Here is a 16320-nt window from a genome sequence, read left to right on the forward strand (position 1 = left end):
ATTCCAAGGGAGAACAGAGTTCTGGAAAAATTCTTGGCGTGCACCCAAAATGCAAGAGAAGTAATTCCAATGTGTCCCTCATTACAACACCCAGATTAGGGTAACAATCCAGGTTACTTGCAAACTGTAAATGAAAGTTAAGGAAGAAACCTCACAGATCCATACAGCCAAACAACAAAGCTGTCAAAGAGTTGGTTCCAGCTCATCTGTTATCTTTTTCACAATGCTACATGGTTTATGCTAAATCACAATCCTAAGCCACAACATTATTTGGGAAATCCATTCCTACAGTTAGGAAATATTCGACTGATTACAGCATCTCCAAGTTCTTATATTCCCTCTTTATCTTTGCACACTACATGAGCATTGCAGAGAGAAAACAAAACAGCAGTCAATACGCTAGCTGCAATATGGCTTCCTATGAGAAGGACATCATTTAATTGGCTTTGATATTTTTCTTTGTCCGGTATGTGTTTCTCTGTGTGTATGTGTGTGCGTGTGTGAGCGCGCACAGGTTTTCTTCTCTTTTTCATGGTGCACGTCACTGACATATTTAATAGTCACTCATTTCCATAGCGTTTGTTTACCATAACTTACAAAGTCAAATTGGAGGATTATATTGTATTTACAAACAAGTTGGCACTTACAGAATAATTTATTGATTCCTCTTTATTTTTTATTTCATTTTATTTTCCCTTTTTCTCCTCTTCTTTTTCACCCCAGGGCATCCAGAATTCAGGCAGAATAGTAAAACCTGCTGCCTGCTGCCATTATGCTACATTAACATGAGTAAATAGGATTCCAGCTGGTACACTCTTTCCCAACGGTTTGCTTGTTGCTGAGAGGCAGTGCCTTCCACCTCAGTTCATGTCCGATGCTCAGGAACTGTTAGTCAAGTGAAAGCAAAGGCTGCATGTTTTCTTCCTCATTCTTATCCATGCGTTTCAGCACCCCAGGATCCACAACTGACTGAGACCTGCAGAGGGATAACATGTTTATTTGACATTTCTAGATCAAGACAAATGAGGGTAAACCTCAGCTTTCTTTTGTTTATTTTTATTTCTGCCAGGGCTTAAAAATAATGGTACAGTATTACCAAGCATCTGATCACTGCAAATGGTCAGAAACCACCCTCATGGAGTGACTACATGGCTTTAAAGGGCTCAGTGCTGGTTTGTGGATATAGGAGCAAAAGGTGGAGTAAAGTGGATCCTCTTTTCTTCAGTGAAACAGTGAAACGGTGCATCCTCAGCACACAACACAGGGCAAACTAAGCTGTCTTTTGTACTGACTTAAGCACTGACCCTCTCTACCAGAAGGTTATATGGCACCAGGCTGATAAAGAAGGTACAATTCAGCCACCCAGCTGGCTAATGGCACACTGCAATTAGTGGCATGTGTTAGCTGGAAGCACAAGTTGCTCCTTTTCTGAATAGCACTTAAATGCAACAGTGTGAGATCCTAAGCCAACCCTAGGGAATCCTGCCATGGCCAGCAGGATTTCTGGACCAGTGGACACATCTGTCAAACTCACTTATCAGCTCAACTAAACAGAACAGAGAAGGATGGTAAGGGCAAATTCAATGACAATTGTAAAATTTCTCCGGGTTGTCTGATTCAGCACAGAAGCATAACACTGCTACTGGTACCCTGCAACAGCCATGTGTGAGGCAAAAAGAGGAAACCCCAACTTCCAGCAAAATCAAAATGCTCCGTTAAAAACAAAGTCCAAAGTGTTAAGATGGGATCTTACATCACCTATGTCTCACCTTGTCAAAAAGCAGACACTTCTGGGCTACAGTAAAAGCAACCCTTGTAAGATGTTTCCTTTAGTGAGATGAATCTCAAGCTAGAAATGCCTGTTTCTCTTCCTTTCTGCAAAGAAGATTTGAGATGACTACAGCATGTGTACATCTCTACAATGTAGGCATCTATTTTTGATCAGTGGAAGCACACTGTGACTGCAGCATTGCTACAGATTTGCCCATGTGGGGGGCTACAGCACAGAGAAAAACTACGAATTCTGACCTCTCCTAAGATAAACATACAGAGTCAATTCCCCTCTCTTATAAACTGGCATCATCCACTGAAACCAATGAATGAGGCTGATAGCAGGAGACAATTTGGTCTTTCTCAAAAAATCTAAAGAAAACCTTCAAAAACACAAGAAAAAACATTAATTAAAGCCTAGGTGAAAACTTTAAACACAAGGATATTTTCTAATAATACTTCCACATTCTCTTACTAATGCTAAAATCAAGAAAATTAGCTTTAAAAATCTGATGGTCTCTCTTGTGATAAACACAGTTAAAGAATTTTAACTAAAACTGTACAATAACCCTCATCTAGAATGCTGGTCAGTTCCTCAGGCAGAAAACTAAGCCACTGAATTAAAAATGCATTTTTTAAAATCTTCACAAGGTACCGTACCAATGCAAAGCTGATTGAAAATTTGCTGGTGGGAAGCTATACTCCTGGAAAATCCAGTTCATCAAGATAAAAAAATGCTGTGGAAGCATACTGATTTCAAAGGATTCCCAACTGAATGTAAGTACTAATAGGAGACTGAGCCTCTTCCTCGGCTGCCGCTGTCTGAGCAGCCAAGGTTTCCAGTTCTCATCTGGGGAACTGAAGGGGAGCCAGAAAGGCTGCAAACCTGGCCTCAAGTTGTTCCCAGTGAGGCAGTTTTGGCCATAAATTCCCAGGGCCTCCAAACTCCCCTATGCCAAGGCAGATGTGAAAATGGAACTGCACAAATCCTGATCTATGGCTTGTAAGCTCAGGAGCCTAAATGCCTTCAAGAAAGAGAAATAGTTCTCATTCGGTTTTAAATCAACATTTACTGTCACGTTTCATTCCATTCAGCAGCAATTCATGAATGAAGGTATGTGAAAGGAAAAACATCTGTGTAAGTCTATAGCACCTTCTATCTACATCTCCGAAATAACTTTACCGACATTACTGAATAAATTCTCACAAAACACAGTAGGACAGAGTTGTACTACAAAGTCCCATTGCAGAGGTGAGGAACCAAAGCAGCACACAGATGCTCTGCAAAGCTGATCATCACAGACATCTGCCCTGCAGGGTTAGGTGAGAAGAGGATGCAGGTCTCCAGCTGGGTGCCTCAGCCATGAGAACCACGGGTGGACACAGCCACTGCCTGAACATGACTGCTGAGGCAGCTGCAATGGTGCCACGTGACGTGAACATGTTCTCCCCAGAGGTCTGTGCTACAGGTGGGATTAATTCCTCCTTATCTCCGCCACCCTCCCCACGATCAGCCTCCCTTTCAAGTAGAGGTCATCCAATTCACCAAAAGTTCAAGGAGATCTGGAGGAACATCAGTGGTTCATATGCGGGCAAAAATGAGTAACAAAGAAAAGAATTCTCAGCAGGATTTTGGTTTAAGAAGGATATTCTTTCAGAGCAGTAAACTAATTTTAAAATGGCAAGCCAAATTAAACAAGATAATTGTTGGGAGATCTGCTAGATGCTTGTGAAATCTGTTCTAAGAAGTTAAGCACTTTTCATTGACTTACTGTCATGGTTTTTTAAATGTTAAAAACCTTCTTCTGGACTAACATACCACACTGAGTGTGGTTTTGAACTGAGAGAAACAATCCACCAGGCGCTGAATTCAAGTTAAATTTAATTATTAATGAAATAGAGTTTATCTGTTTTACCTTAACTTTTCTATTTCTGTTTTAACACCGTCTGTGCACTTAATACATCAAAGTCCTGGGACTTTCTGTCCATCTTACTACCACTCGCTTCTACTTGGTACTAGCACAGTAAGTCTACTTAGTACTTTTTATATCCAACAGCAGAGAAGGAGGATACCAGCAGGTGCTGCAGACACGCTAACTGAAAAAGAATGTGAAGAAGGTGAGGAAATTTGAGCTCAATATTATGTAGATACAAATTTCAACATGCTTATTTTCTGCAGTATGTCTCCTGCTGTGTCAGCTAACCCAGACTGAAAGAATGTCAATTTGAAGCCTACACTGGAGTGTAATTCTGTGTGAACGATTTTTCAACCACAAGTTAAATGAGAATAAAAATTCTTCAACAAAGAATGAAGAATCTGGTCAATCCACTGCTTTTCCATTTAATAATGCACTTGCCTAGAATAGTCGGGAAAAGTCTACTCCAAAGGATCTTGTCACAGGCTTTCTCATGTTTTTTGTTGCATCCTTGGATGAAGCTATTTACTCTCATGACTTCATTTTGCAACAGTAAGACTTGTGCATTTCAGCTCCTAAATTCCACCCTTCTCTCCAAGACAGCTTCTCTATTGTCTCATAATTCTTGTATTACATGCAAATCATATATAAATGTATTGCTCAGTTTTCCCCTTCCCCTGGCTCTTTGCTGTCCCATTTTCTCCATTACTTGTGTTAATTGCATCTTTGTCATATGGCTTCAGGACCTTTTTTAATGTCTCCTTATCCTAGTTCATTCCCATCCAGTCTCTTGCTATTTCCCACTTTCAATGCACTGCAGGTTTTTTCCAACAGAAAATCCTTAAACTTCATTGGTTTTTTTCTTTATTCCTATAGAAATCTCCTGTTGTCTCCTCTCTATTTCCCCAAAAATATCTCCCTTTCAAACTGCATTGTCCTCCCCAATCTATGCAACATTTTCCAGCCAAAATCATCTTCCTGGCTGAGGAGTCTGAAAATATTTTATCCTGTTTGATCTGCTTCCAGAGTCTCTCTCCCTTTTGCATCAAATGCCATCTCCTGAAACTGAATTCTCAGCTTAGCATATTCTGACTTGATTTTAATGACTTTATATATTGTTTTCTGCCCTGTTTGTTCTCTTCTGATTCATTGCTAGACCTACCCCTTATGAGCTGCACTCTGACTTCTGCTGCCCTGCTCAACATTTTCTATCATCACCCTGCTGTAATCTTTCCCCTTTCTCGTCTACTGCCCTGGCAAGGTTGGACAAGGTTTACCCCTCCCAAGTGAATCACCTCACTGCTTCCATAGTTACTGGAGAGGTAACTAACCTCTTCCTATACTTTATTTTGAATAGTAAAACGCAGCAAGCAATTATGCTGTATCTTCTCAAACAGAACATCAGAATGCCAGAATGTTTACCAGACTCGAGTATAACGATTGGCACTGATTTTTGTCCTGGTTCTCCTCATTACATTTTCTCATGTTGTGTGCGGTCACTGTGACTGAGAGTTCAGATGCTGTAAATGTCCTGGCACCTACAGGCTAGTGGATACCAGGCACTGGGCTATGAGATGGAGGAAGGTAAGAGTTATCATCACCACCCAGCTGGATAATTGGCCTCAATTTACCCTCTGCACCGATGCTCACTCCAGCTAGCACTGTCTCTCTAATACATACTGTAGGCTGGGGTGGGATATCTGCTTATTCCAAACACAGTACAGTATACACTACCTATATGGCACCGCAGAAATAATTAGCTGCACTGAGCTCACAACTCACATGGGTAATAATCAACACTACGGTCTATAATCAACAGTGATCTTCTTAAGAAAGGAAAAAAACCAGTCCGTGTATATAACAAACTGAGGGAACTACCTGCAGCTTCATAAAAGAGAAGGAAGGCAAATGTTAACCTTATGGCAATACTAGAAGACCACAGTACCTTTAACCCACCTTTTCATGGATTTGGGAGAGAGGTCTTTTTCGATATCCTTTGCAGGAGCGTTGTAGGAATCTGCATTGCATTCACTGTCATCATCATATTCATGGTCAAGTAGTGTTCTTGCCCACGTCCCCATGTCATAGGGGGGCAACATTCCTCCAAACTCTGAAGGCAGGATCTCAGGGTGTATTAGCTGATGCAGGCTGTTGAGGTTATTACCATGCAGGAATATCTGTATGCACACATGCAGGTAAAAACAAAGTGGTATCACAAAAATCATCAAAGCCCAAATTAAATGATCATTATTAGAGGATATTGTACAGTTTCAGTATTCTAGCTGTGTTGGGCTAACAGAGATGGCCACCAAGGCACACATCACCTCTGCCTTAAGCATGGTCATACTATGTTCATAAACCTACAAAGTGATTAAAGCATAAATGACTTAAAATGTTTGCAGGACAAGGGGCCTAAGGAGGATAAGAACTGATGTCTGGTAACTAGATGGACTGAGGATTAGATAGACAGACTGACAATCTCTTGTTATTTGCTCTCCCTAATCCTGTGAATTAAATTAAGTGAATAAATTAAGAACATAAATAATAAATAAAATTAATATTCACTGTATACATTATGGAATATATATTGACTTTCAGCATCCAGCCATGAGTTCTATAAATAAGATAAATAGTGCAGTGTAATGAAAACTCCACTGGAAATATTTTCTTCCTTAATATGGTAGTACTAGTAACTGCCATCCATACTTGACAATATATGAAGTAAGTAGTAACAGTAAAATAATTTCTGTGACAACAATGAGGGAATAGTTGACAGACTATTTGATATTTTCCATCAATGTTTTGGTAGACTGATTTTCATATATGCTTTACATTTGTATATATGTATGTTAATATGACATATATGTATATGGATACTTGCATTTATGTTTATGTTTAACCTTATTGTTTCTCCTCAGAGATCTGGAATGTGTGACCAACGAGCACTAGAAACAGAGCACCTCTGGATTTGGACAGCCTTCTCCCACAGATGCTAGGGACCTGCAGACTTTCCACTGAGAGGAAATACCTGCTCTTGGGTATGGCCACACAGACAGCTCACAGCAGCTATTTCTAGACTAGCAAATAACATGGGTCAGGATTCACCCTTTGGGACTAGGAGCAAGTGCCATGGCACAGTTCATATCCATATGGTTAAACTCCTTTCATCTCCAGAACAAGCTCACATCATCCATACTGCTCACTGGCCCATGCCATCCCCAAATTGTTCCTGGGCGATGTTTAAGAAAGCACCAGCTGGCACCAGCCAGTGCCCTGCCAGAAAGTGTCCGTACAATTAAACAGTAGGACTGGCAGTGCCCAACCCTTTTTAATTGACTGGCACAGAAGCAGCCAAGGAGGCAAGGTAGGATGTTGCCTCCCAACAGCTGTACGCTGCCTCTCGTTCCCCACGGGGCAGGCAGGGGTGTGGGCACAGACAGATGTCAAGCGCTATCAATTCACATTCCACTTCACCTTGCAGGGACTTCTCTGGACAGCTATACCCCTAGCATGATTTATCAAGAGTTAAATTCAAAAGGCAGAAAGACAAAAAGACCAAATATATGCTTCTCTTGTATTGCTTATTTCAGCCCATCTTCCAATCAGCTGTGGAGACAGGAAGCTTAATATGAGCATGCAAACCCATTAATGTTCTTCCATCTCAGAAAGGAATTTATCCTGGTGTGAAAGAACAAATCTTAATGGCAAAAGTAATTCGTTTTGTGGTGCCTTTCCAACCGAATGTGTCACTTCTTAGCAATTGTTTTTATACATGCCTAGTACTACATTTATCTGAATATAGCTATTAGTTGCAAATCTACTAGACGTATTAAAAAAATACAAAATAATTCAGGATAAACACAACAGATAAATAGCAAGTCTGATAAAATTCTGAAGAGAATTCTGTTGGGTTTGGGGTTTTTTTCACAATTATTCATTCTGCCTCATGGGTTTTTTTGAAGCTGATTTTAGATTTTATGCGCTGGGCATAACTTTCACATTTTGACACTAAGTTTTGGACTCTAAATCGGTATTTAACCACCTGACTACTTCTTATAGGTATTCAGTACTGACAAAAACAGTTGTAAAAAGTCAGCGTTTCTGAAAATATATGCTACTGATTCAGGTGTCTAAATAAAAATCTAGATGCTAACCGATCAGTTCCTATGTTCAACTGCCTTGACACTTATTTTTAATGTTGTAACACACCCATGAGCTGTACTTTACTCCCTGGTTATGCATACGCAGCACTTGACTTAAAAAGGCCTCAAACATATCTGGCACTATAATGTTCTTTGTTGAAGCTGTAGTCAACAGAGTGCAACTGAATCTTGCAGAATACGTTTTCATTTGCGTATTTATAACATACATATATTACATAAAAGGCTTTGTGATCTATAGTTCAAAATCTGTGAATACCAGAGGCATGTCAAGCATAATCTGTCAGTAAAAAACAGCTAAACACTAAGGATCATTGTGGCCTTGTAGACTGTTTGAGGAGAGAAAACACAGAGTTGCTTAGAGAGCTGATCCCATTAAAAAAAAAAAAAAAGAGATCATCACATTCTTTGTAGTGGCTTTGTACATAATGCTGATTGTGTTTTCCTGGATGACAAATTTCCTGCCACAGAAATAATATCATTCTATGTGCTATCACCACTAAGCTCTAATTTAATTGCACTGATGCAAATGCTGCAAATTCAGCAACATCTCAGAGACTGCTCATGCTTATGCACAGATGCATGCACACAAATTTCCTTTCATTGGCTTTCATTCAAATCCGTATTTGCAAACTACTATATACCAGCTGCATATTTTAGTTCATGCTAATGTCAAGGAAATCACACTAGGAAAGGACTTCGTACTCACTGCCTCTGTTCTTAAAAGAAAGACACAAATAGTTTTAACAGAAATTGAATAGAATTGAATTGAATCTTAATAGAAACTGTAATGTTGGCAATATTTTTATATAACCCCCAGGAGAAAGCATATGCTTACATTTTAAAATACATTTAAGTGCACTGCTTGACTGTGTCCTTAAAGGATAACACTGTATAAGTTTCTAAAACAGTTAAAGATATTCTTTAAAATGCAGATGTATTTAAATACTTTCCACCAATAGCAAGCTGATATATTGTGTATATCTACTTTATTAGAGTATGATACATCTGCTGACTACAACTGCCAGGTAATGGACAATTAAACAGAAGAATACCCTTTTTCGTGTCTTCTCCTTTAGAAAGGGCCGTATAACTGTGTAGAGGGCATGGATATACCATGGCTGATTGACGAAATGTATTCCTCCAAACCGAGCTGGAAAGCTGTCCTGTGTGTCACAAAACAAATACATACAATGTGAGTTGACTCTTAACAGAAGGTGCACACGCATCAAATATTTTTTTTTCCTGAATGCCTTCATTTTAATAATAAACCTTAAACAAGAAGAAACATTCTTCAAAATTGTGTCCTCTCAGTTGAGTTCCAACCTTCCACACCAAGCAGCAACACACCCTGGACAGAGCAGTGAGAAAGCGTGCTGAGACAGCTACGGTATTCAAATAAAGGCATGGCATTTCTAACCTCCAGAAATGATTTAAACATTTGTGATTTGCCCATAATCCATCTTTGCAATATATTTTTCTCTTTTGCACTTCTACTTATTTTATTCATTTTTAATAGTAACCATCTCAACTCTTCCAGTGTCATTGAAGAGTACTAGAAATGTCCCTCTTCTTTCCACCTTAAAAAGAAAGTGTAAATCTAAACTACTATTCAAAATGTATCCAATATTATCCATATTTCATAAAACTGAGAATGCATTAAACATTATGCATAAACTGTTATGCAATATCCATGACAGTAATTCTTGTCACATAGTCAGGGGCCTTCTGGGAGCTTAAATGTAAGGATAGCATATCTGTATTGAAGCAATGACTTTTCTTTTCTCTTGCTGAAAAACACAAGGGGCAGACAACTCACTAGGAAAGACTCTGATCTGCATTTTCAATTTCTAAGTCAAGAGAATATGCCAGAGGGTTTGGCAGTTTGAACAGGGCAGCCACTCTGTCCTGGAATACTATTGCCAAATTCATCTCACGTCCTCATTTTGTCTTTGCCTGGTTGATCATACGCACAAACAATGCAATAAGCTGCTGCCGTCTCCTGTGTTGCCTAGAGTTACAGCACTGAGCAAGGAAGCAAGAGGTGTAAACAGGCTTGTAAATTGACGCATGTCCCCTTTTGTTTTCATGGGTTATGTCAGAACCTTCTTGGTGTTTAGGTATACAGACTTACTAAATTAACGGCTTTCATTTGAACCCTTATTCAACAGGTGGTCCACTCTAGGCAGCCATAGTAGTCACTTAGATCAAAACCAGGTTCCTCACAGCAGCAGCAACTCCCGTTTGACAATACAGGTACAAACAAGGACATCCTTTCCAGCTACACCTCCTCCTGCTCCTGTGTGGATGCAGTAAAGGAAGCTTCAGGTCTGTGTCAGTGGGATCAGAGGCTCAAAAGGAGGCAATCAAATGGTTAGATGGGGCACTCTGTGCAAACAGACATAATTTGCCTCCTCTGGAGACAAGACAGCAGGCCATATAGAAGCATCCAACAGTCTAGATATAATCCACAAAGCACCATTTGAAGCATACTGATTTAAGGTCCTACAGCACACAGCAAAAAAATGGCCAACAAAAAATTGTAAGCCATATCAACCAATCAAGAACTGTCAGATAAGAAAGGCAGGAACTATAGGAAGGAAAGCTTTCATGAAATGTTTCCAGATAGATAGGAATATGCTTTGAAAAAGCGCATGTGCCAAGAAACGTTCTTAGTTCTGCGAATGTGTACAGACCTGTGGGAATAATGAAGCCTGAAGAGGTCACGTGCTCCTCTCAAAAGTACCATTCAAATACTGGCAAGCACTCCTAACCCAGGGGGTCTTTACATCAGGGTGCCACCTGCCTCCAAATTGCAACAACTTGGTGGATTACCAGATGAAATATTTTGTATCAAGGAGGTAATGCCTTAACAATAATCTACAGGGAGGATGACAGCTACAACACACGCCACTAACATCTGGCTGGTCACAGCACAACAGTCAATGCAATTAACAGACTATTTTACCGATTTTCTCCAGAAACATTTGATTAACAACAGCCTTGAAATAAAACAATCCTATTGAAAGACTGTGCTACAGAAGCCTCATCTTGCTAAATGCCTAGTTCCTGTCAGCACTGACTAAATGTCAAACAGGATGGCTGATAATTTGACATGTAATTCACCCTGTTCAATATCGTAAATCCCCAAACACCATTTTGAGAACACAACCTCTGATGTACAAAAGGTAGTAAATTATGTCCCTATCACAGCAATCCAACGAACCCATTAGGAAGGATAAATCACTGGATGACACCTTAACCTTTAGTTGCAGGAGATACCATTCATCTACAGAAGGTTGTGTTTATTTGGTTTATCGTGGCTGCTGCTCCAGCAAAGAAGTCCGGTGCAGCATGCTGTGTAGCATGCACAAAAGAGCATACACTAGAGCTGCAGAAGATATCTTTTGCTAGTTTCATCTAGATGTCTTTGAAGATATCTTCAGAGTTAACTCTGGAATGGTAACTGTGTTAAACCTCGTGGGGGTCAAACACTTTTTATAATGTAGGCACTATGGAAGACAGCAAAGCAAACCAGCCATTCCTGGCTGCATGCCTTCTTGCGTGATTTTATAATCTTTTAAATTAATACAAGTGCCCCAAAACTTACACACACCAAGTTATGAAATGTTTGTTCTTTATTGCTCAAAAAATGTCTCACACAGAAACTGGGGACAATTTGTGAATGAGAAGATCTCAACAGGCAAACAGCCATGTACACACACAGATTCAGAGCAGAGTGCCAAACATATTTGTATTCTACCGTGGGCTCAGAATGGATGACTTGTCAATACTCGGTATCTTTATAAAGATATTAAATTTCTAGCAAATAAAAAGAGTGTCTTTAGAAAGTACCACTTTGACACTTCCACTATCTTTTCCTGCATCTTGGAAACCATTTACATGGAGGATCATGAATATAAGTGGAATGATCCTCAAATTGATATTAAAAGCCAGTTTGTCTCAGTGTTTTTCAGCAATTCTAAAGGCATTTTCCAGAACTGACTAAGGAAGTCGGGTATTTACCAATTTCTGTGACTGAACTGAGGTGCCCAAATTCAGGCGTACTTCCTAAGGTGTAATTAGGAACCCCCAAAATTTGGGCCCAGAAAGAGAAAGGATGATTTGGTCAGAATGATCCCGCATTGTACACAGCACTGGGACTACAATTCAAAAGCTGCTGAATGCAGATCCAAAACCCAATCTCAACAGCACCTGGTGAGAAAATAAAAAAGCGGAATAAGCAACTACAGCTGCTGGAGAAACAGGTGTCAGAAGGTTGTCTGGCTTTTTTCAGACGTATCTGACTTCCACATGGGGATTTGCCAGACAGATGGCCATCCTACACAAACAGCAGGTAGGAATTTCTTCCAAATCACTGATTCTTGTGGTTTTTACATAGATTAAGTCACAAGTGTGGTGGCAGTCACAACTGCCTCTGTAGACATATTGCACTTCAACAGAAAAGCCTGTAACCCATGAATCACATGAATTCTAAGTAAAACGAATCCCATGCCAGAAAACAGTAAGAAATGGAGATCAGCCATGAAGTGAGCTGTGCATTTGACTGGAAAAGTAATAAATCTGATGGGGCTTTATTTACTTATTTACCAAACCACTAAAAAGAACTAATTATATATACACAGTGCGTGGATTTTTTTAGCGTTCACAATATTCTGTTTATGCAGCAGAAGACAACCTAAGCATGCCTCTGACGAACACAGTCTGGGACATGGCCGCGCCACAGACACAGGCAAGCGGGTAGTTACTATCAGGGACCACAGACCTTGTGATACAAGGCTTACAAGCAACAATTAATAGCAGGCTGCCAAGGAAGAGGCAGACCCCTACACTACTGTTTGCCTGACTGGGCGACTACCAGTGCACAGCAGTAACTGACCCCTCCTTTAACATCTATAAGCCAGCGTTGGAGAATGATCCCAAGCAAACTGCCTCATCAGGTTTCCATCTCTGATGACATGGTCCTGCTCACTCACAGCACAGCAGTTTTACCTCTCTGCCACACATAATTTATACGACCTGTCTCCACAAGCTTCCTCTTCAAGGACCCAGCTGCTGTTGCCTGCTACCATCCTTGGCACGTGCTAAGAAGCCAGGTTTCTACTTGCTGGGCACCACATCCCACCCTGTGCTGGGCTCGGCCATCACCTGAGCCACCTCTGAGGGTTTCATAGAGGGTCTCGCTCTCCACTGTGGCCAGCAGAAACTCTTACAGCACATCTAATAACAGCAAAACCAGTATATGACATTTTCAACAGTACCTAAGAGAGGAAAGTGCCAAATTCCTACTGAAAATTTGTGAGTCTTCTTAGTGGCGTCAGAACTGTTATCAGAGAGATAATAAAAATGACCCACCTTTTTCATCATTACCAAATGCAAAAAATTAAAGAACTTCTTAAAGCCCACAGCATTCTCCACTCCTTGGGTATTGTGTCTACATTTAAACCTCTGAAGTCTACTTTTAAAGAATTAGCCCCTCCACCTGAAATCAGTACTGGAGTCAAATTTGTTTGCGCAGCTCTTAGAAGTGTAATCTTAGAAGCTGCTGGGACCGCTGTGTGCCCAAAGGTGCGTTGGCAGCCCAGCCACATCAGGGTCTTACAAGCATGCTGTGCGTCACCTGGAAACACCTTGCCACATATTAACACTGAGAGAGTGCTTGGGCACATATGCTCTGGGGTCATGTTTGAGGGTTTGCTGTCCTTATGGGCAGTGAAACTGTTTTTGCAGACAGTCTAGAGGCATCCTTCAAAGGACTGTCTAGACAAATACAGTGAACACACTCACATGCTTTACTTAAGGCTGCACTTGAATGCTGTGATGAATTCAGGCCGTAGCATCTGCAGGTGACAAGAGGCTACAGAGTCAAAACTGTGAAAACTGTATCTTCATAACAAAAATTACAAGTTCAAAGATAGCATATTAAATGATTAATATCTTAAATGTCACTTAAGAGTTATTCCTGAAGATAATAAATTCAGGTCTCCTCCAGCTATTCCAAAAAGTCAAGCACTTCAGGGAGGAAAAAAAAATCATTATGATCAACCAAAATAGTATCTTCATAATGGAAAGATCCACTAGAAAGGCACTGAAACATTCTGTCTGATGCAAGATGCAGCACGACTAAGTTAATTTTTAGCATGTTAAAGAGGAAACTATGGAAAATCACAGGAAGAAAAGGCTCTGATTAGAAGGAATATTTCACTTCCTTAGTACTCCCAGAGTTGAATTACCAGAAGAACCAAGAGCCACTGCCATCCACATCAGGAAAGGAAACCCAAGTCTTGCTCCCAAACCATAACTTTCACTGAAGGTGTGAAAGAACAAGGCATTCCTAATACCAAAATTCCTGCAGGCATCCATCCATAACAAGGGTAATTGCAATGTCTCAAAACAAAATAACTTGCGTGTCAAGACTGATCACCTGTTCTCAAGGCATGACCTTAGACTGGGACCCTATCCAGTGGTATGGCAGGATGATAAAGAGACTGAAAAGTGAATCTGTGGAGTCTAAAAGAATTCGGATTGTTTTGTTTATGAAAACAAATACTGGAAGGCAGATGCTATCCATAAACACACTAGGGAGAATAAACAAGAGGTGAGGAAAGACCCTTTCAAAACAAAGGACAGAGCTGACACCCAAACAAATGAGAAAAACTCACCATGAACACAGCTAGACTGGAAAGTGGTAGACAACTTTGAATCATCAAACATCCAACAAGTCTGGGGGGGAATAAGAAACCTAACTCATTTTGAGACAAAGATTACTAAATTATAAAGAAGCTAAGCTTCAGGTTGTCCATAACAACAGGAGACTTCACCTCTGTTCCTCTGTGTTAAAGCTCTTTAAGGTTCAGATCAAAAAAAAATTTCAGGTTTCAATGGTGGCGAAATTTTGCTTGATCCCTGGAATAGCTGCATTAGTGATTTCCCTCTGTAAGACTATGACATTGTTCACTCCTAGCTTGAGCTTTTCATTTTTATTAAACAATGTTGAACCGTTTCTAAGACAAACAAAAAGTGCCCAAATAAATTTTTGTTACTATGTTCAACCAAAAGAGAAGTACCTAAAGGCAAATTAACATAATTCAGTGACATTCCTACAAAATAAGATTTAATTATCTAGAACTGGATGTTGTCATTTTGCTAAGAAGCTTCCAGTGAAGCAATTTGACTTTTGGCAGTCCTCCTTTTCATTTTTATTAGTCATTTTATCTTACAGCTCATATAGAAATATGTTAAATTGAATGAGATGAGAAGAGAGAGAGATGGTATCCATCCAGTGAGAATATTGCTCTGTTTATTGAAGTATCTGTTTTAATTTCAAATAATCTTCCATCTTTCATTTCAATACGCTACTCATAAAAATTATATATTTGTTAAATTAATTAGGTGGATAGGGATTTAAAAGCCATCTGACCACGTGTCTGCATGTTTATATATAAATATAATAAAATAAAAAATCTACATAGATTTTGTGCTTCCACTATTTGGATAAAGGGCTCAGATCACTCTCATTCTTTTAATTAGATGGGCTTGATAAAGAAAATATTTTGTACAAAACCTCTCATTTTCATTTGAAATTACTTTATTTTTGCAAATTAACTTCAAGAGGTTTGGCGTGATTTTTTAAAAAGTTTTAATTAGAAATTGTGTGAAATTCTTTTAGCAATTTTTGCTTGTTTTGACAGGGGCTTGGGATTTTGAGTATTTTTTTTCCCTTGGCTCATTTGTTTAGTTTGAACCTGGAAAAATGAAGGCTTTAATTTTAAAGAGGAAATGAAAAATGCTGTTTTCCAGGGACAATTCTGTCTTCAACTACCAACACTCTCTCTTTTTTAATTCTAAGTAACACTTCATTTGGAATGTGAGATATTAAAAAGGGGGAAAAAAACCCAAAACTTTTTCACAGCGTGATGCTTTTTTCCAAATTGGCAAAGCCAGAAAAACAGTAAGAAAGATGGTAGAAGTAGGTTCTTCTATACTGTTTTCTTTTCCTGTGATGAAAATCATTCTTTACAATAGGCAATTATCAGATGGTGATTTCTTCTATGGAAATTCCCATGGGGGGAAAAAAATCCATTTTCCAGGCATCCTGTGAATGTCTTATTAGCTTAAGATTACAGACAAATGGAAAAAACACTATACTGCAAACTGCTGTGCATAAATATAGTAACAATAATTTCATAATGCTGGTGGAATAAAAATAATGTGGGAAATTACTGTTCATAAAAATTCCATACTCAGATTCCTGAAGGCTGAAGTCTTTGACGTCTTTGAAGATGGAAGACTTTGGAAGTCTTCATCCCCTGCATAGGAGGAGATGAAATGCCACACCAGCATCTCAGCTTGTACCACCCTCATCCTGAAGTCACTCTTTTAGTCAGTGAGGTTATCCTGATGCCCAAACAGCCCTTGGTCTCTGCCGAGGCCACTGACCACAGGATTACTGT

At 39.6% G+C, this 16320-nt stretch overlaps 1 protein-coding gene across 1 annotated transcript in view; it reads right to left on the reverse strand.

The window, feature by feature from the left end:
- Positions 1 to 431: 431 nt before the first annotated feature.
- Positions 432 to 16320, reverse strand: part of CLVS2 (clavesin 2) — a 51976-nt gene continuing 36087 nt past the window's right edge. Inside the window, exons 3-5 of the mRNA XM_050894666.1 lie at positions 8902 to 9012; positions 5643 to 5863; positions 432 to 976 (exon numbers count right to left, since the gene is read on the reverse strand). Of these exons, the coding sequence (XP_050750623.1) occupies positions 889 to 976; positions 5643 to 5863; positions 8902 to 9012 (420 nt within the window). The 3' untranslated portion in view covers positions 432 to 888. The remainder of the gene's footprint in view (positions 977 to 5642; positions 5864 to 8901; positions 9013 to 16320) is intronic.

The sequence above is a fragment of the Gymnogyps californianus genome, chromosome 3 (assembly GCF_018139145.2).
Source record: "Gymnogyps californianus isolate 813 chromosome 3, ASM1813914v2, whole genome shotgun sequence".
Classification (NCBI taxonomy): domain Eukaryota; kingdom Metazoa; phylum Chordata; class Aves; order Accipitriformes; family Cathartidae; genus Gymnogyps; species Gymnogyps californianus.